The sequence below is a fragment of the Trachypithecus francoisi genome, unplaced genomic scaffold (assembly GCF_009764315.1).
Source record: "Trachypithecus francoisi isolate TF-2019V2 unplaced genomic scaffold, Tfra_2.0 Lachesis_group12, whole genome shotgun sequence".
NCBI lineage: Eukaryota > Metazoa > Chordata > Mammalia > Primates > Cercopithecidae > Trachypithecus > Trachypithecus francoisi.
The window spans coordinates 84,042,523-84,061,884 of record NW_022681457.1 but is presented as its reverse complement, the minus strand read 5'-3'; the positions used below and the strand labels follow the sequence as shown (position 1 = coordinate 84,061,884).

At 43.2% G+C, this 19,362-nt stretch overlaps 1 protein-coding gene across 7 annotated transcripts; it reads left to right on the top strand.

Annotated features, from left to right (window-relative positions):
• Nucleotides 1–3,179: 3,179 nt before the first annotated feature.
• On the top strand, nt 3,180–10,459 carry EXO5 (exonuclease 5). 7 transcript variants are annotated; one of them, XM_033226949.1, is made up of 4 exons: nt 3,180–3,339; nt 3,914–4,087; nt 4,203–4,260; nt 8,926–10,459. In XM_033226949.1, exon 4 carries the CDS (start codon nt 8,956–8,958, stop codon nt 10,075–10,077), a length of 1,122 nt encoding a protein of 373 aa, XP_033082840.1. In that variant the 5' UTR covers nt 3,180–3,339; nt 3,914–4,087; nt 4,203–4,260; nt 8,926–8,955; the 3' UTR covers nt 10,078–10,459. The 7 variants fall into 7 exon arrangements, with proteins under 7 accessions (XP_033082840.1, XP_033082837.1, XP_033082841.1 ...); XM_033226946.1 differs by having other exon boundaries at nt 3,180–3,370; XM_033226950.1 differs by lacking the exon at nt 3,914–4,087 and having other exon boundaries at nt 3,180–3,351.
• The last annotated feature ends 8,903 nt before the right edge of the window (nt 10,460–19,362 follow it).

The following is a 19,362-nucleotide window of genomic DNA, read 5'->3' as shown; positions in this document are numbered from 1 at the left end:
CAAAAAACAGCAAATAAAATTATTATTATTATTTTTTTGAGACAGAGTCTCACTCTGTCACCCAGGCTGGAGTGTAGTAGTACAGTCTTGGCTCACTGCAACCTCTGCCTTCTGGGTTCAAGTAATTCTCATACCTCAGCCTCCTGAGTAGCTGGGACTACAGGCACATGCCACTATGCCCGGCTAATTTTTGTATTTTTAGTAGAGATGAGCTTTTGCCATGTTGGCCAGGGTGGTTTTGAACTCCTGATCTCAGGTGATCCACCCACCTTGGCCTCCCATAGTGCTGGGATTACAGGCATGAGCCACCACACCCAGCTTAATTTTAAAATGTTTTATTTAACTCAGTTGTATTAGTCTGTTCTCATGCTGCCAATAAAGACATACCTGAGACTGGCTAATTTATAAAGGAAAGAGGTTTAATGGACTCACCATTGCGCATGGCTGGAGAGGCCTCACAATCATGGAAGGAAGAGTAGGCATGTCTTACGTGGCAGCAGGCAAGAAGCTTGTGTAGGGGAACTCCCCTTTATAAAACCATCAGATATTGTGAGACTTATTCAGTATCATGGGAATAACACAGGAAAAACTCGCCCCCATGATTCAATTGCCTACCACTGGGTCCTTCCCATAACATATGGGGATTATTAAAATTCAAGGTGAGATTTGGGTGGAAACACAGAGTCAAACCATATCACCAGTATATCCAAAGCATTATCATCTCAACATTTAATCAGTGTAAACATTATTAGTGAGTTATTTAACCTTTTTTTTTTTGTACTCAGTCTCCAAAGTGCTTGCAAATTTCATAGCACATTTCATTTTGGACTAGCCACATTTCAAGTGTTCAAGAGCCACATATGACTAGTGGCTACTGTATTGGACAGTGCAGCTCTAGGAGTAATCACATAAAGACTTACTCTGATATATGGAGGACTGTAGTCAGTACAATGTTACGGGTACAATCCTGTGCTCCAAAAGACCAAGGAGGGAAGAATGGACACAGAGAAAAATGGGCCATTTGTGTCTAACAGTATTTTGATGGTTACAGACCTGGAGGTAGAAGAACCAAATCAATGACTTTTGCATACAGGTGGGCCTTAAGGACTCAGACTTCCTAGGCTAGCCTTTTGAGGGAAAGGGCATTCTTTTCTCAGTTTTGAGACCCACAGTCTTTAAGCTGAAAGTTTTGGGGAGTATGGTACTATGTTTTGGATATTTATTTTCCCCACAAATTCCATGACTGTTTCTAAATCTCTTCTGCTTCACTCTACCCAGTGTCATTGCCCCTCAAACTCCATTTGAAGAGTGGTCCATGTGTGAAGGGGCTGGGGAGGGGTTTTCCTGGCATTCAGTTTACATCTCAAGTAAGAAAGGTTATGTTGGGGAAGAGGCAGAAAGTTTTTGCAGCCTCAATCCAGAAATGCCTTCTCATATCTCAGTGGATTAAAAAGCATTTCCTCAATGACATGGTTTGGTTGTGTCCCAACCCAAACCTCATCTTGAAGTGTAGCTCCCATAATTCCCACATATCATGGGGAGGTACGGGGTAGGAGGTAATTGAATCTTGGGGGCAGGTCTTTCCTATCATGCTGTTCTCGTGATAGTGAATAAATCTCAAAAGATCTGATGGTTTTGTTTTGTTTTTGTTTCTGAGACGGAGTTTCACTCTTGTTGCCCAGGCTGGAGGGCAGTGGCACAATCTCAGCTCACTGCAACCTCCGCCTCCTGGGTTCAAGCAATTCTCCTGCCTCAGCCTCCCGAGTAGCTGGGATTACAGGCATCTGCCATCATAGTTGGCTACTTTTTTGTATTTTTGGTAGAGACAGGAGTTCACCATGTTGGCCAGGCTGGTCTCAACTCCTGACCTCAAGTGATCCACCTACCTGGGCCTCCCAAAGTGTTGGTATTACAGGCATGAGCCACTACGCCTGGCCAATTTAATGTTTTTCTATTTTTGTTTTAAAATATTTACCTCTTCTAAGTCCAAAGATATGTTCCTACATTATATTCTAAAGGCTTTATAGTTTAGGATTTCACATTTAGGTCTTAATCCAACTGGAATTGATTTTTGTGATGAAATGAGAGAGGCCCTGTTTTGTTTTGTTTTGTTTTGAGACAGAGTCTCCCTCTGTTGCCCAGGCTGGTGTGCAGTGGTGTGATCTCTGCTCACTGCAACCTCCGCCTCCTGGTTCAAGCAACTCTCCTGCCTCAGCCTCCCGAGTAGCTGGGACTACAGGTGTGTGCCAGCACACCCAGGTCATTTTTGTACTTTTTAGTAGAGACAGGGTTTTACCATGTTGGCCAGGATGGTCTCGATCTCTTAACCTCGTGATCCTCCCGCCTCGGCCTCCCAAAGTGCTGGGATTACAGGTGTGAGCCACCGTGCCTGGCCTTCATATTGTCAGAACCTTCTTTGAATAGACCATCTTTTCTCCATGGCTGTATGATGCCACCTTTGTCATAAATCCAGTTTTCAAGTATGAGTGATAAACCGTAAAGAAAAGCAAAGAATCAAGTATCTGCTTTTGGTAAAAAATAATAATAATAATAAATAAATAAATAAATAAAAATAAGAAAAGCAAAGTGTCATAAAAGTCGGGCTAGTGATTTTCTCAGGAAGTGTATCGGCAAAGAACCTGACATTATTCTTTTTTCGCTCTAATGACTTGTCTGTTCACAATAATTACACTTTGCTTTATATTTCAGAATAAAATTGTGTTATATTTTTCAATAAAAGATTAGTTAAAAGTAAGCAAACAGAAAAAAATATATATATATTAATAAGGGAAGCGCCAGCATCTCTCAGAAGTGAGTTCGTGGTTTTGCTCTCACTGGAAAAGCTGGCGGGAGGTGCTAAGGTGGGGATGCTGAATCCACGGATGGCCAAGCGAAGACGCGGCACTTCACTGGGGGCAGCGACGGGCCCAGACCTTGCTCGGACTGTCCTGGTGGTAACTGGGAGACCTCGCCAGAGAGGGAGCTTACAGGTCAGCTGCGCCCGGAATTAAAAGACTCACAGACAGCGGCGCAAACAGAGGGACTGACCAACTTTAGCGAGCTCCCAAAACCTGTCCTCGCATAAGCATCACCCTCCCCCGCTCACAGAGACAGATTTCCGCCCCAGCCGCAGGCTCGCCAGGTAGGCGGTGCCGCGAAGGCCTCTGGGAAGGCGGTCCGTGGGCAGCCGCGGGGCACTCTGGGACTGGGCTCTGGGCCGCTTTTTCGCAAGTGGCGGTGCAGGCTGTGTAGTGCGCTCCGGCAGCGCGCTCTGCCCGGCTTCTTCAGTGTCCTCGCTGGGAGCGTCCGGGAACAGCTCCGAGGCCGCGGCGAAACCAGGTGGAGTCCGAGGTTCGGAGGAGTATCCGAGGTTAGGGGAAGGCCGGAGAATGGGGTGGGAGGCTGCGTTTCGGAGCCTAGGGTTCTGTCCCTGCGATCGCCGCGTTCCCCTCCCTTGGTGGGAGCGGCTCCCGGGAAGCGGCTAGTCTCGTCTCCGCTCGCAGGCCGGGTTCCTGTTCCGGACCTTTGCCCTCGGAACACGGTGCTGTCGGCCGGGACTCCTTCCCGAGGTGGACGACTGCTTGCTTCTCATTCCTGGCTCTGCCAGGACTGTAGGAAGTGCGCAGTACACTTAAGGGCACGCATAGCACTCCCTGGGAGACAGTGCTTTAGGGTCAGAGAAAAGAACTCCGCTGAAGGCAAACGCCCGCGGAGCCCACAAGTCCGGGCTGCACTGAACAAGTCAGGATGTTGCCATTGGCAATTCCGCAGAAGTCAGGAACCCATCGGAGAGAAAGAGCCGCTGTCGTAAGGTCTCGTGCCTGAGCTGTTGGGTTGAGAATGGAGCTGGAAGAGGGATCTGATCTCGGAGCTCCTCGGGGACCTTGGTTATGTTTGACCCTTTTACTTTCAGGGAGCAGGGATTGGCTCAAGTCACTGCATCCAGAGTACGGGGGAAACGAAGAAATCATGGAGAGAGTTTGCTCCAGGAGAGAGGCGAGCGTTGTGTAGACTAGGATCTGGGGTGGGTAACAGTCTGTGCAGTGTGAATCTGAGAGGAGAAAACACCCAACATGGGAATGGTCAGGTAAGAAAGGACCAGAAGTTCCGGTTCTGCGGTTCTACCATAGCAAGGACCTAAGTTGCTAATTTAGGTTCTTTAATGCAGACCTGGTGTTTCAGAACTTCTTTCTCTTCCCTAGCCTTGTCATTTCAGCATTCTGGCCTTCCCTATGAGGAGGAAGATCAACTAAGTCACAGGTGAATAGGAGTTTCTTCTCTTCTAAAGTGGAATCTCCTTTGTCAGGGGGAATCGATACACTCTCTCATCTCTTACTTGGGAAAAACAAGATCTATCTTTATCGAGTGCCAATATGTGTACTATATGTTATCACTCAATGGTCGGATAGCTGAGTAGGGTTAGTAGGTATTTTACAGATGTGTCAGTAACTTAAGGAAAACTAGAACCTTGTCCAAGCTTACTCAAAAGGCAAGTAGCATACTACTAAACGCTACCGAACCACGCAGGATTAGGTTCAGAATCCAGATCTGTAGGAGGACTCTCAGACTCTTGGCATTATGCTGTTTCCCAGCATGCCATTCACTTACTACCTAACAATTTTGCCGTACCTGTGTACTACCTGTATTATTCTTATATGTTTTTACTTACTTTTGTTAAATCAAACTTGTCCTAAGAAACAATGTCTGTGAAATTAGTCATTTGATGGCTGCTCCAATAACAGTATAGTTATTCTAAGGTGTATCTAAAAATGTCAGTCCATGCGCTATGTAAAATCGTCTCGTGTCAGAGATACAAACTACAATTTGGGACACAATGCACTGCATTATGCTCTGTTCTGGATTCTTTTCTGGGTAGGAAAGTCCCAGCCACACATCTGAGTGTCAGTTATCCGTTCTTAGTGTACCGTTTTATTCTTATAGATGAATACTTTCACAGAGAATGCCCTGCTTTGTATCTTCTCCAAAAGACGTTTCACTTCCCTGTTTACAGCTACCTGTTCTCAATGTTGTATGTAAAACAAGTAGGAACTCCATACATTTCAGGAGCTTACTCTCTCTTTGGGGAGTTAATGTGTACACAGAAAATAGTCTAACTCTGTGCTGTTCAATAGAGCTTTCTGTGATCAGGGAAATGTTCTCTGTCTGTGCCTTATCTGTATCCACCAGCCAGATGTACCTGCTGAGCACTTAATATATGGCTAGTGCAACTGAGAAGTGAATTTTATTTTAATTAATTTAAATTTAAGTAGCCACGTATGGCTAGTGGCTACTAGTGGTTACCATATTGGACAGCCAGGTCTAGATATTTGCAATAAAATATTTTAAGGTTAATTGATTTGGACTTGGAGTTCCCCCTTACACCCCACAAAAACCTCATAGCATGTATGTTACAAATGCGCTTTCACTTTAGTTTCTTAGTGAAGGGTAAAGATTCTTTGCAATTTTCAGAGACTTCATAGTTGAAATAGTTTCTTGAAATTATTTAAAGCACATTTACGGTGTATAACACTTGTGCAAATGTACAGCTTCTGTGTTTTGTTACTATTGAAATATCCTGTAAAGCAATAACTTTATAGGATACTCTATAAGCAAAAGTCTTACTATTGTGTTATTTGTATTCATTGCAGATAACTTTTCTTCTAGCTATCTATGTTTTCTTTTATTAGTGACATTTAGACTATTTAAAAATCAGTTAAACACAACCACAATTGATATTAATGACGTTTTCAGGGCATCACTTCTTACGCTTTGACATAGGAGTTGGTGTGTTCAACTTATTTCACTGCTTATTAGAATAACAAGAGGGAGACATTTAGTTCATAGCTATATCTCTATCAGCTTAAATTCTATGTCAAATTATTTATTTTCCTGGCACTCAAAGTCAAACACTAGTGGACTGGTTTTATCTTGTTTTGTTTACTCTCTATGCAGGAGTATCTTCATAATTTGCCTAGTTTCTTTTTTTTTTTTTGAGACGGAGTCTCGCTCTGTTGCCCAGGCTAGAGTGCAATGGCGTGATCTCAGCTCACTGCAAGCTCAGCCTCCTAGGTTCACACCATTCTCCTACCTCAGCCTCCTGAGTAGCTGGAACTATAGGTGCCTGCCGCCACGCCCGGCTAATTTTTTGTACTTTCAGTAGAGATGGGGTTTCACCGTGTTAGCCAGGATGGTCTCAATCTCCTGACCTCGTGATCCGCCCGCCTTGGCCTCCCAAAGTGCAGGGATTACAGGTGTGAACCACTGCGCCTGGCCACCTGTTTCTTAAGATTAAAAAATACTTGAAAGACAAAACAGTCAAACATAATGTGTGGTCTTTGTTTCCTGGATTAAAGAAAAGCTATCTGGGACATTTTGAGGAAGGTTGGGGAAATTCAAATATGAACTGGAATGTTAAGGAATTACTAATTTTGTTAGATGTGATAATGTAGTTATGAGGAGAATGTCATTTGGAAGACAATATTGTGGTTATGAAGGAGAATGCCATTTGGAAATGTATGCTGAAACATTTAGATTTTAAAGTGTTATGATGTCTGTAATTTACTTTAAAATAGGTCAGCCAAAACAAAAAAGTACACACACAAGAAGCAAATACAGCAAAATGTCAGCAGTTGTTCATCTACATGGTGTGGACATGGGTGTTCATTGTTCTATTCTTTCTGCTTCTCTGTATGTTTGAAAATCTTTTTTCATTTTTTTATTTTTTGAGACGGAGTCTTCACTCTGCCACCCAGGCTGGAGTGCAGTGCTATCTCAGCTCACTGCAACCTCTGCCTCCTAGGTCCAAGCAATTTTCCTGCCTCAGCCTCCTGAGTAGCTGGGATTACAGGTACCCGCCATCACACCCGGCTAATTTTTTATATTTTTAGTAGAGATGAGGTTTCACCATGTTGGCCAGGCTGGTCTCAAACTCCCAACCCCAGGTGATCCACCTGCCTCGGCCTCCCAAAGTGCTGGGATTTGTACCCAGCCTTGAAAATCTTTATAGTAAAAAGTTGAAAGAAAAAAAGAGTACAGTACCCATCCCACAGTAGGGTAGTGAGATATTGGATGGGAAACACTTGGCTCAGTGTCTGTCACACAATAATTAACCACACAATAAATACTCTCTGTTATAGCAGTAAATTTTGAGTTTTTAATCTCTAATAGGCAGATTTTTTCTGCATTATAAGCTAGTTTCTTGTGGAGGGAGAAAATAAACTTAATGGGAAACTCCAGTTTAGTGACAGACACCAATTTCTATCATATATATATATATATATATATATATATTTTTTTTTTTTTTTTTTTTTTTTTTGAGATAGAGTCTTGCTCTGTCAACCAGGCTGGAATGCAGTGGCGTGATCTCGGCTCACTGCAAGCTCCGCCTCCCCGGTTCACGCCATTCTCCTGCCTCAGCCTCCCGAGTAGCTAGGTCTACAGGCACCCGCCACCATGCCTGGCTAATTTTTTGGTATTTTTTAAATAGAGACGGGGTTTCACCGTGTTAGCCAGGATGATCTCGATCTCCTGACCTCGTGATCCGCCTGCCTCAGCCTCCCAAACTGCTGGGATTACAGGCGTGAGCCACCACGCCCAGCCCCAATTTCTATAATATTAAGAGGATAATTTATGAAGTCAAGCTACTAATTTCCATGTGTTGCTGTAACATCCTCTTATTATTTCATGCATTAATTTGTATTAGACTATATTTATTTGTATTTATCTATAGTTGATCTTTGAATTTTGCCATACTAGGTTCCTTGAACTGCATTCAAAAACAGTTATTGCAGAGCTGCTTTCTCTCAAGGAACAGTTTGTAGTTGAGGTTCATTTTCCTCATCAAGGACTTTGTATCAAGGGAATTGTAGGAGGTGGCTCTTGGTAAACTTCTCAAACACTGTTCCTACAAAGATGTATATTCACTTAAAATAATGAAATACTCTTTCAAGTTAATAGAATTTTGAAGCAGAAAAGGCAAACCTCAAATCTCCTTTTTTTTTTTTTTCTTTTTCTTGAGACAGTCTTGCTCTGTCACCTAGGCTGGAGTGCAGTGGCACAGTCACAGCTCACTGCAACCTCCATCTCCCTGTTCAAGCAATTCTCCTGCCTCAGCCTCCCGAGTAACTAGGAATACAGGTGTGTGGCACCATATCCAGCTAATTTTTGTATTTTTGGTAGAGATGGGGTTTCACCATGTTAGCTAGGCTGGTCTTGAACTCCTGACCTCAAGTGATCTGCCCGCCTCGGCCTTCCAAAGTGCTGGGATTACAGGTGTGAGTCACCTGCCCAGCCTCAAATCTCTTTTTAAATCTGAAGAAACTGAGACCAAGAAAGGTGGTTTGCTTAAAGTCACACATAGTATGTTAGTGGAAGATTCAGGAATAAAACTATTTTTCCCCTTTAAAAATTCTGCGGTGGCTCACACTTGTAATCCCAGCACTTTGGGAGGCTGCGGTGGGTGGATCATGAGATCAGGAGATTGAGACCATCCTGGTTAACACGGTGAAACCCTGTCTCTACTAAAAATACAAAAAATTAGCCAGGCGTGGTGGCAGGCGCCTATAGTCCCAGCCACTCAGGAGGCTGAAGCAGGAGAATGGTGTGAACCCGGGAGGCGGAGCTTGCAGTGAGTCGAGATCGCGCCACTGCACTCCAGCCTGGATGACAGAGTGAGACTCCATCTCAAAAAAAAAAAAAGAAAGAAAGAAAAATTCTGCCAAGTGATATATATGGATTATATAAGGAACCCTATTGCAATACATATCTGTACTACAACTCTATGGCATTACTAATTGGTCATAAATAAACTGGCCTTTTTAAAGAATGTAAGTAAATAATTTGTCATGATTTTGTTTTTATCTTACTGAAATTTGAAAGTGCTTTAGTTTTTATTTGAACAATGCATTTCTTTAACATGTTATGCAGGGCCCTTCTAGCCCAATCCAGAGCTGTGCCATGGCAGAGACAAGAGAAGAGGAGACGGTGTCAGCAGAAGCCTCCGGGTTCTCAGACTTGAGTGACTCAGAATTCCTGGAGTTTCTGGACCTAGAAGATGCCCAAGAGTCACATGCTTTAGTTAACATGCCTGGCCCATCTTCTGAATCCCTTGGGAAGGATGACAAACCCATAAGCTTACAAAACTGGAAAAGAGGATTGGATATCTTATCACCCATGGAGAGATTCCACCTTAAATATCTGTATGTCACTGACCTGGCTACTCAGAACTGGTGTGAACTGCAAACAGCATATGGGAAGGAGCTTCCTGGTTTTTTGGCACCTGAGAAGGCAGCTGTTTTGGACACTGGTGCCAGCATACACCTAGCTAGAGAACTAGAACTTCATGATCTTGTGACTGTCCCAGTCACCACTAAAGAAGATGCTTGGGCAATTAAGTTTCTGAATATACTTTTGATGATTCCTACCCTGCAGTCAGAAGGGCACATCAGAGAGTTTCCTGTGTTTGGGGAAGTGGAGGGTGTACTTCTTGTTGGAGTAATTGATGAGCTACACTATACAGCCAAGGGGGAACTGGAACTGGTGGAACTCAAGACACGCAGGCGCCCTATGCTCCCTCTGGAAGCTCAGAAAAAGAAAGACTGTTTTCAAGTCAGCCTATACAAATATATCTTTGATGCCATGGTACAAGGAAAAGTGACCCCTGCTAGCTTAATCCACCACACGAAGTTGTGTCCAGAAAAGCCACTCGGGCTATCAGTGCTGAGGCATGCCCAGAAAGGAGGCTTCTCTGTGAAATCTTTGGGTGACCTCATGGAACTGGTCTTCTTGTCTCTAACACTGTCAGACCTCCCAGTTATTGATATCTTGAAGATTGAGTATATCCACCAAGAGACTGCCACAGTGCTGGGTACTGAGATTGTAGCCTTTGAAGAGAAGGAGGTGAGAGCCAAGGTGCAGCATTATATGGCCTACTGGATGGGCCACCGAGAGCCCCAGGGAGTCGATGTGGAGGAGGCTTGGAAGTGCCAGACATGTGCATATGCAGACATTTGTGAGTGGAGAAAGGGCAGTGGAGTACTCAGCTCTACACTGGGGCCCCAAGCCAAAAAAGCCAAATGAATAGAAGGTATGCTTTCAAGAATGTCGATCCTTCCTGCTCCTGTTGTACCTAAGCAAAAGAGGACCAGTCTCTGAGCTTGGCTTTTATGGACAGTGTTCTTACTTTGTTTCTTTTTTTATTTCCACAACCTCTAACCACATTCAGTCCAGGACCAAGACTCAGGGATGAGTGGGAGAGATGGGTTATACTACCCTGGAGCTTCACCATGGTTGCCTAAGAAGACAGATGCTCATCATGGCTGGAATGAAGGTATCCTTCAGTAAACATTGCTTTCTTAAGAAAATTCTTCAGTTTCTGATAAGTCATCCCTATTTTTATCTTGATCAAGGCTTTCTACAGTTACATAATACAATGAAATGCTGTCTGGGACAGTTGAACTGATGATTTCATAATTGCAGTCCTTCAAAGATGGCCACCATACATAGTTGTGTACATGTTATTCCAAGCCTTTAAATACATACATAAACATATTTTTGAATCAGAATGAACAGACCAAAACATAAACGTAATAAATATTCTCAAAGAGACAAGGAAAGATGAAGTAGAAACAGGAAGTCATAAAAAGTGAAAATATTAGATATGAAAAACATAATACATGGCTGGGTGCAGTGGCTCATGCCTGTAATCCCAGCACTTTGGGAAGCTGAGGTAGGTGGATCACCTGAGGTCAGGAGTTCAAGACCAGCCTGACCAATATGGTGAAAGCCCATCTCTACTAAAAATACAAAAATTAGCCAGGGGTGGTGGTGTGCACCTGTAGTCCCAGCTGCTTGGGAGGTTGAGACAGGAGAATAGCTTGAACCGGGTAGGCAGAGGTTACAGTGAGCTGAGATCACACCACTGCACTCCAGCCTGGGCAACAGAGTGAGACTCTGTCTTTAATAATAATAATACATGAAGTAACATGTAACATTCACATATTACAGTCCAGCAGTAGCATTCCTGGGTATACGCTGTAAGAAACATACATGTACAATAGAAAATGTGAACATGAGTATACTTTGTGGCACTTTCACAATAGCAGAAGCCTAGAAGCTACCCAGGTGCCCATAATCAGAAGAGTGGATAATGTACAGTAGCCAAAACAAATGAGCTACAGTGACATAAAACAATATGCATGAATATTAGCAGCACAACATTAGGTGAGAAAAGTCCTAAAAATTACATATAGCATGATACCCTTTTTATAAGGTGAAAAATAACATTTAAAGGAAAATATAAAGGTAGTGGAGAGAATCCCAATGCATCTTAGAAGGCAGTGGAGCTCTTAACTACAAACATCATCAAAGAAGCTGGAGGAAGGAATGATACAGATGTCACCTGGAAGATAAGGACTTGTTTGTGGTGACACTACTGGAGAATTTGCAGAAGTCAGTGCATGGGGAGGGCAATTGGCAGGGGTAGAGTTTCTGTATTAACTGGAACGTTAAGAGCCAACAGAGCATGGTGAATGTTGTGTGATTCCATGCTATACATGAGCTGGTAAATCCTGGACATCTGTAGAAGATAAGGTAGGTTGTCTCTGGAGGCCCTTCTTAACTACACATACTCTTCTTATGGACCCTGAAATCTTATGATGACTTTTTACTGAGTGACTGTTATGGCCAGGCACTGTACTAAGCACATTGTAATTAAATCTGTATCCATTATCTCCAGCGAGGGAACTGAGACCTAGAAGGGTTATATAATTTTCCTAGCTGGGTGTAGTAGCTCACACCTGTAATCTTAGTACTTTGGGAGGGCAAGGTATGAAGATCACTTGAGGACAGAAGTTAAAGACCAGCCTGGGCAACATAGCAAGACCCCATCTCAAAAAAAAAAAAAATCCAGGCATGGTGGTGCATGCCTGTAGTCCTAGCTACTTGGTAGGCTGAGGCAGGAGGATCACTTGAACCCAAGAATTCAAGGTTACAGTGAGCTATGATCATGCTACTGCAAAAAAATAAAAAAATTAAAAAAAAGTTTCCAGGATTCCACTGTTTGAAAGTGGTAGACTCCCGCCTAGATATGTCTGACTGCAGTGCTTATGTTCTTAATCATTATGCTATAAAAGTTTTCTTGTTGAACCTCCTGGACTGTATGTTATTATAGGCCCTAGTAAGTTTAGAGTTAAATTGGGAGCATAGTAAGCTGTACCTTATGGGATAAACAGTATTAAGCTAATAGTCTTCAAGAAAAGAACTTGCTCAAGTTCTATAGCATCATCTTAGTTATACCAGAAGTTTTAAGAACAGGAAAAAGGGACAGGCGCAGTGGCTCGCCTGTAATCCTAGCACTTTGGGAGGCTGAGGTGGGTGAATCACCTGAGGTCAGGAGTTGAAGACCAGCCTGGCCAACATGGTGAAACCCCATCTCTACTAAAAATACAAAAATTAGCTGGGTGTGGTGGTACACACCTGTAATCCAAGCTACTCAGGAGGCTGAGGCAGGAGAATCACTTGAACCCAGAAGGCAGAAGTTGCAGTGAGCCGAGATCACACCACTGTACTCCAGCCTGGGCAACAGAGTAAAACTGTCTCAAAAAGGAAAAAGAAAATTTGTTTTCAGATACTGATATTATTGAGAATTCAGTAATTCTTTGAGACTTCAAATCCTTATTTTAAGTTAACATCTTCTGGTTATAACCTTAGGGTTTCTTATAAGTTGAGACATCTTTAGTTGGGACCACCCCAGGATCACTGCTTATGAATGTTTGTGCCCCCTCAAATTAGTATGTTGAAATCCAAACCCTCAATATGGTAGTATTAAGAGGTGGGCCTTTGGGAGGTGATTAGGAAATGAGGGAACAGCCCTCATGAATGGGATCGGTGCCCTTATAAAAGAGTTCTGAGGGAACTCTTCAGTCTTTCCATGATGTGAGGACACAGTGAGAAGGTGCCCCCAAGACTATGAGAAATACATTTTTGTTGTTTATAAGCCACTCAGTTTGTGGTGTTTTGTTACAGCATCTCGAATGACTGAGACAATCACTGATGCTGTTTTCTATAACAAATACCTTCCTGTTTCAGCCTTCGCATGTCTAATAATGTCATCTCTCCCTTACGAATTCTGCCTAACATGTCTGAACTCCAAATTACAGCCCTGGTGGACGTTTGTTTAGTGAGTGGATAAAAGAGATGTCACAACAAAGCTATTTCTTGATTTTTAAAAAATTGTTTTCTGGGCCAGGAAATGAGTTGAATACCTTAATTGGGATTAGGATCAATTGTTTATAATAGAAATCACCAAAACAATAGTGGTTAAACAAAATAGAAGTGTATTTCTCACTTAAAAGAAGCCTAACTATAGTTAGTCCAGGACTGGTGTGGCACCCTATGATGTCAAGAGCCCAGATTCCTTCCCTCTTGTTTCTCTGACATAAATGTGTATCTTCTTCATAGTCCAAAATGGCTGGCCAAAATCCAGTCACCCATTACACATTCAGCATAAAGTTGGAATAGCAGAAAGGCACCCCTTTAAGGACACTTTAAAAATGTGTACTACTACTTTCACTTAGAGCCCACTGGCCAAAATTTGGCCACCTCGTCATAGCTAACTGCAAGAAAGGTTGGGATGTGTAGTTTTTATTCTCAGCAAGCATATGCCCTGACCAAAACTAAATTCTATGACTGCAAGAAAAGGGAGAATGGAGAGAGGATTTGGAGAAAATGGCAGTGTAGAAAGCACCAGAAATCTGTCTCCCAGCCTAGACAGCAGCTGCATTGGCAGAATCTATCTGATGTAACTATTTTGGAATCTGGAGTCTATTGAAATTTTGCAACTTCCGGGGAAGATGATAAATTGTAGTTAATTTTGGTCAATTTCAACTCTTAGGACAGTAGTAACTACCAGTTCCTCACCCCTCAGTCCTATGGCTACAGCTGTGCACATATTTCTGGAGCAGTTTGCATACAGCTTGAGTTTTTCCTCCTTCATTTTTCTTTTAACCCCTGTTGGGAGCAAGACATTGAAGACTAGGACATTCAAAAGCAACTGCATATATGGGGAAACTAGAAAATCACCATGTATGCTGAGGGGAGGTGCAGAATTAAAAAAGGCCTGAGTAGAAAAGTTTATATTTCATGCAGATTCTTGGGACAGACACAGCCTAAACAATGAAATAAAATAGAAACCCTGAGGAATGGGGAAAATCTGATATCCAGAGTTACCACATTAGATTAAAATGTCTAGTTTTTGGCCGGGCATGGTGGCTCACTCCTGTAATCCCAGTGCTTTGGGAGGCCAAGGTGGGTGGGTTGCTTGAGGTCAGGAGTTCAAGACCAGCCTGGTCAACATGGCAAAACCGTGTCTCTACTAAAAATACAAAAATTAGTGGGGCATGGTGGTTCTGAGGTTTTGGGACTCAGACTGGCTTCCTCAGCTTGCAGACGGCCTATCTTGGGACTTTACCTTTTGATCGTCAATACTCCTTAATAAACTCCCCTTCATATGTACATCTATCCTGTTCTGTCCCTCTGGAGAACCCTGACTAATACACTGGATGACAGCACATCTGTTTACAGCATGGATGACTGACTATTTTAAGTCCACTGTTGAGAACTGCTCAGAAAAAAAAGATTCCTTTCAAACTTACTGCTCATTGATAGTATACCCATTCATCCAAGAGTTCTGATGGAGATATATAAGGAGATTATTGTTTTCATGCCTTCTAACACAACGTCCACTCTGCAGCCCATGGATCAAGGAGTCATTTTTAATTTCAAGTGTTGTTATTTGAGAAATACATTTCATAAGGCTGTAGCTGCCATAGATAGAGATTCCTCTGATGGATTTGGGCAAAGTAAATTGAAAACCTGAAAAGGAGTCGTCATTTTAGATGCCATTAAGAATGTTGAGGCCGGGCGCGGTGGCTCAAGCCTGTAATCCCAGCACTTTGGGAGGCCGAGACGGGCGGATCACGAGGTCAGGAGATCGAGACCATCCTGGCTAACACAGTGAAACCCCGTCTCTACTAAAAAAATACAAAAAACTAGCCGGGCGTGGTGGCGGGCGCCTGTAGTCCCAGCTACTCGGGAGGCTGAGGCAGGAGAATGGCGTAAGCCCGGGAGGCGGAGCTTGCAGTGAGCTGAGATCCGGCCACTGCACTCCAGCCTGGGCGACAGAGCGAGACTCCGTCTCAAAAAAAAAAAAAAAAAGAATGTTGATATTTTGTGACTCGCCTGTAATCCCAGCACTTTGGGAGGCCAAGGCGGGTGGATCACGAGGTCAGGAGATTGAGACCATCCTGGCTAACACGGTGAAACCCCGTCTCTAATAAAAATACAAAAAGTTAGCCAGGCGTGGTGGCGGTCTCCTGTAGTCCCAGCTAATTGGGAGGCTGAGGCAGGAGAATGGCGTGAACCCGGGAGGCGGGGCTTGCAGTGAGCCAAGCACTGCAACCTGGGCGACAGAGCGAGACTCTGTCTCAAGAAAAAAAAAGTGTTACCTTATCTTCAATTTTTGCAAAAGTTTAAGAACTGGTATTGCTGCTTCTTTAAATGTTTGGTAGAATGAACTAAAAAACAGCATTCTTAAAAAAGAGTGTTGAGATTTTAACCTCCAGCCAAGACAACTAGAATTAGAAGTGGAGCCTGAAGATGTGACTGAATTGCTGTAGTCTCATGATAAAACTTGAACAGATAAGGAGTTGCTTCTTATGGATGAGCAAATAAAGTGGTTTCTTGAGATGGAATCTGCTTCTGGTGAAGATGCTGTGAATATTGTTGAAATGGCAACAAAGGATTTACAATATTACACAAACTGAGTTGATAAAGCACTGGCAAGTTTTGAGAAGACCAACTCAAATTTTGAAAAAAGTTCTATGGGGGTAAAGTGCTATCAAACGGCACTGCATATCGCATGCTACAGAGAAATTTTTTTTTTTTTTTGACATGGAGTTTCGCTCCTGTTGCCCAGGCTAGAGTGCAGTCACAGCTCACTTCACTGCAACCTCTGCGTCCCCAGTTCTAGCGATTCTCCTGCCTCAGTCTCCTGAGCAGCTGGGATTACAGGCATGTGCACCACGCCCAGCTAATTTTGTATTTTTAGTAAAGATGGGGTTTCCTCATTGTGGCCAGGCGTGTCTCAAACTCCTGACCTCAGGTGATCCACCCACCTCGGCCTCCCAAAGTGCTGAGATAACAGGCGTAAGCCACCGCGCCTGGCCTGAGAAATCTTTGTGAAGGGAAGAGTCAATCAATGGGACAATCTTCGTTGTTGTCTTATTTTAAGAAATTGCAAGGCTGAGCATAGTGACTCATGCCTATAATCCGAGAACTTTGGGAGGCCAAGGTAGAAGGATCACTTGAGGCCAGTAGTTCACAACTAGCCTGGGAAACATAATGAGACGCTGTCTGTACAAAAATTTAAAAATTAGATAGGTGTGGTGGTGGGCACCTCTCGTCCTAGCTACTAGGAAGGCTGAGGGGGAGGATTGCTTGAGCCCAAAAGTTTGAGGCTGTAGTGAGCAATGATTATGCCACTGCCCTCTAGCACCTGGGTGACAGAGTGAGACCCACCTTTAAAAAAAAAAAAAAAATCAACAACAACTTAACTTGACAACTAAAGGAACTAGAAAAAGAAGAACGAGGCCAGGTGCAGGGGCTCACGCCTGTAATCGTACCACTTTGAGATTGTGAAGGTAGGAGCATCACTTGAAGCTAGTATTTCAAAACTCACCTGGGCAACCAAGCAAGACCCTGTCTCTACAAAAAATTCAAAAATTAACCAGGCATGGTGGTTTATGCCTATAGTCCCAGCTACTCAGGTGGCTGAGGCAGGAGGATCACTTGAGCCCAGGAGTTGCAGACAGTGAGCTATGATCATGCCACTGCACTCCACCTAATCAACAGAGTGAGACCCCATCTCTCAAATAAATACTCAACCCAAAGTTATCAGAAGGAAGGAAATAATGAAGATGAGAGCAGAGATAAACAAAATAATGAATAGAAAATAGAGAAAATCAATGAAACAAAAAGTTGGTTCTTCAACCAAATACTTGCGTAAGTGTATGCCAACAAATTGGATAAACTAAAGGAAATGGACAAAATACTAGCAACATAAACATGCTAAGACTAGGACTAAATCATGAAGAAAGGGAAAATCTGGATAGACCTATATGTCAAAGCCATTTCATTGCATCTTGGTTACTTTCACAAGTCTGGTTAGATGGAACACACACAGAGCAAGTTAAATGCAGTGAATTTGTTACTTACAGTTAGACATCAAGAGACAACAGAAGCCTAGGATTCAGGACAAGCCATCTGAAAGACTCAGGAAAGCTACCCAGGGTGGGTGGAGGCCTGTGTGTCATGTCCCATGTGCACTGCACCTGAGAGACCCCAGAAAGCTGCCCACTCCCTGGGTTTTATTTTTTATTTATTTTTGAGACATGGTCTCTGTCTCCTAGGCTGGAGTCCAGTGGTGCAATCTCGGGTCACTGCAACCTCTGCCTGCTGAGTTCAAGTGATTTTCATGCCTCAGCCTCCCCAGCACCTGGGATTACAAGCACCCGCCATGACACCTGGCTAATTTTTGTATTTTTAGTAGAGATGGGGTTTCACCGTGTTGGTCAGGCTGGTCTCGAACTCCTGACCTCAAGTGATCTGCCCCCCCTCGGCCTCCCAAAGTACTGGGATTACAGGCATGAGCCACCGTGCCTGGCTCCTCTGGGTTTTATACCATGGGAACTATGGGAACAACATGACAGAGTGGGCTAAAATGTTAAAGGGCATCCTGTTTCTATGGGGCACAGGAAGAGAGCCTGGGCTCTTCCACCCATCTCCTTTATCTTGGAATGTTGCATTCCCAGCATATTCCACACTTACTTTTTTTTTTTTTTTTTTTTTTTTCTGAGATGGAGTCTCACTCTGTCACCCAGGCTGGAATGCAATGGCACGATCTCACCTCACTGCAACTTCTGCCTCCTGGGTTCAAGTGATTCTCCCACCTCAACCTCCTGAGTAGCTGGGATTATAGGCACCTGCCATGATGTCCGGCTAATTTTTATATATTTGTAGAGATGGCGTTTCACTGTGTTGGCCAGGCTGGTCTTGAACTCCTGACCTCAGGTGATCCATCTGCCTCGGCCTTCCAAACTGTTGGGATTACAGGTGTGAGCCACCTTGCCTTGTGGCTACACTTATTCTTAAGAAATAAGAAAGAGTGAGAAAGAGGAGAGAACTAGGTTGCTCCAAGGCCACCCAGAAAATTGTCCTGTGCTATTAACTAATAATGAGATTGAGTCAGAAATCAAAAATCTTTGACAAAAGCCCAAGACCTGATGGCTTCACTAGTTAATTCTACCACACATTTAAAGAAGAAGCAATACCAGTTCTCAAACTCTTGCAAAAAATTGAAGATAAGGTAACACTTTTTTTTTTTTTTTTTTTTGAGACAGAGTCTTTGCTGGAGTACAGTGGTGCGATCTCGGCTCTCTGCAAGCTCTGCCTCCCTGGTTCACGCCATTCTCCTGCCTCAGCCCCCCGAGTAGCTGGGACTACAGGTGCCCACCACCACGCCCGGCTAATTGTTTGTATTTTCAGTAGAGACAGGGTTTCACCGTGTTAGACAAGATGGTTTTGATCTCCTGACCTCGTGTTCCGCCCGCCTCGGCCTCCCAAAATGCTGGGATTACAGGTGTGAGCCACCGTGCCCGGCCAAGATAAGGTAACACTTTCGACTCATCCTATGAGGCCAGCCTTAACCTGACATCGAAGCCGGACAAAAACGCTACAGGAAAAAAACAACAGACCAATATCTCTTAGGAATATTGATGCAAAAATCCTCAACAAACTACTAGCAAACCAAATTCAGCAGCACATTAAAGGAATATACACCATGATCAAGTGGGATTTATTCCTGGGATGCAAGAGTGGTTTAATATTGGAAAATCAATATTATATACCATCTAACAAAGAAAGGAGGAAAGCGTGCAGTTATGTCAATTGATGCAGGAAAAAGCATTTGACAAAATTTAGCACCCTTCCATAATAAATAAAGCAGCCAACAAACTAGGAATAGGAATACAACAATTAGTAGCATTTCTGTATATAAACAACAAACTAGCCAAAAAGGAAGTCAAGAAGGAAATCCCATTTAAATTGCTACCAAAAATATTTAAATATTGAGGAATAAATTTGAGGAAGTGAAAGACATCATGAGGAAAACTACAAAATACTGATGAAATAAATTGAAGAGGATTCAAACGAATGGAAAGATATTACATGCTCATGGATCAGAATTAATACTGTAAAATGACCGTACTACCTAAGGCAATCTACAGATTCAGTGCAATCCCTATCAGA

Excerpts from the sequence above, each read along its gene's own strand:
- EXO5 (XM_033226951.1), top strand. The coding sequence starts at position 8,956 with ATGGCAGAGACAAGAGAAGAGGAGACGGTGTCAGCAGAAGCCTCCGGG.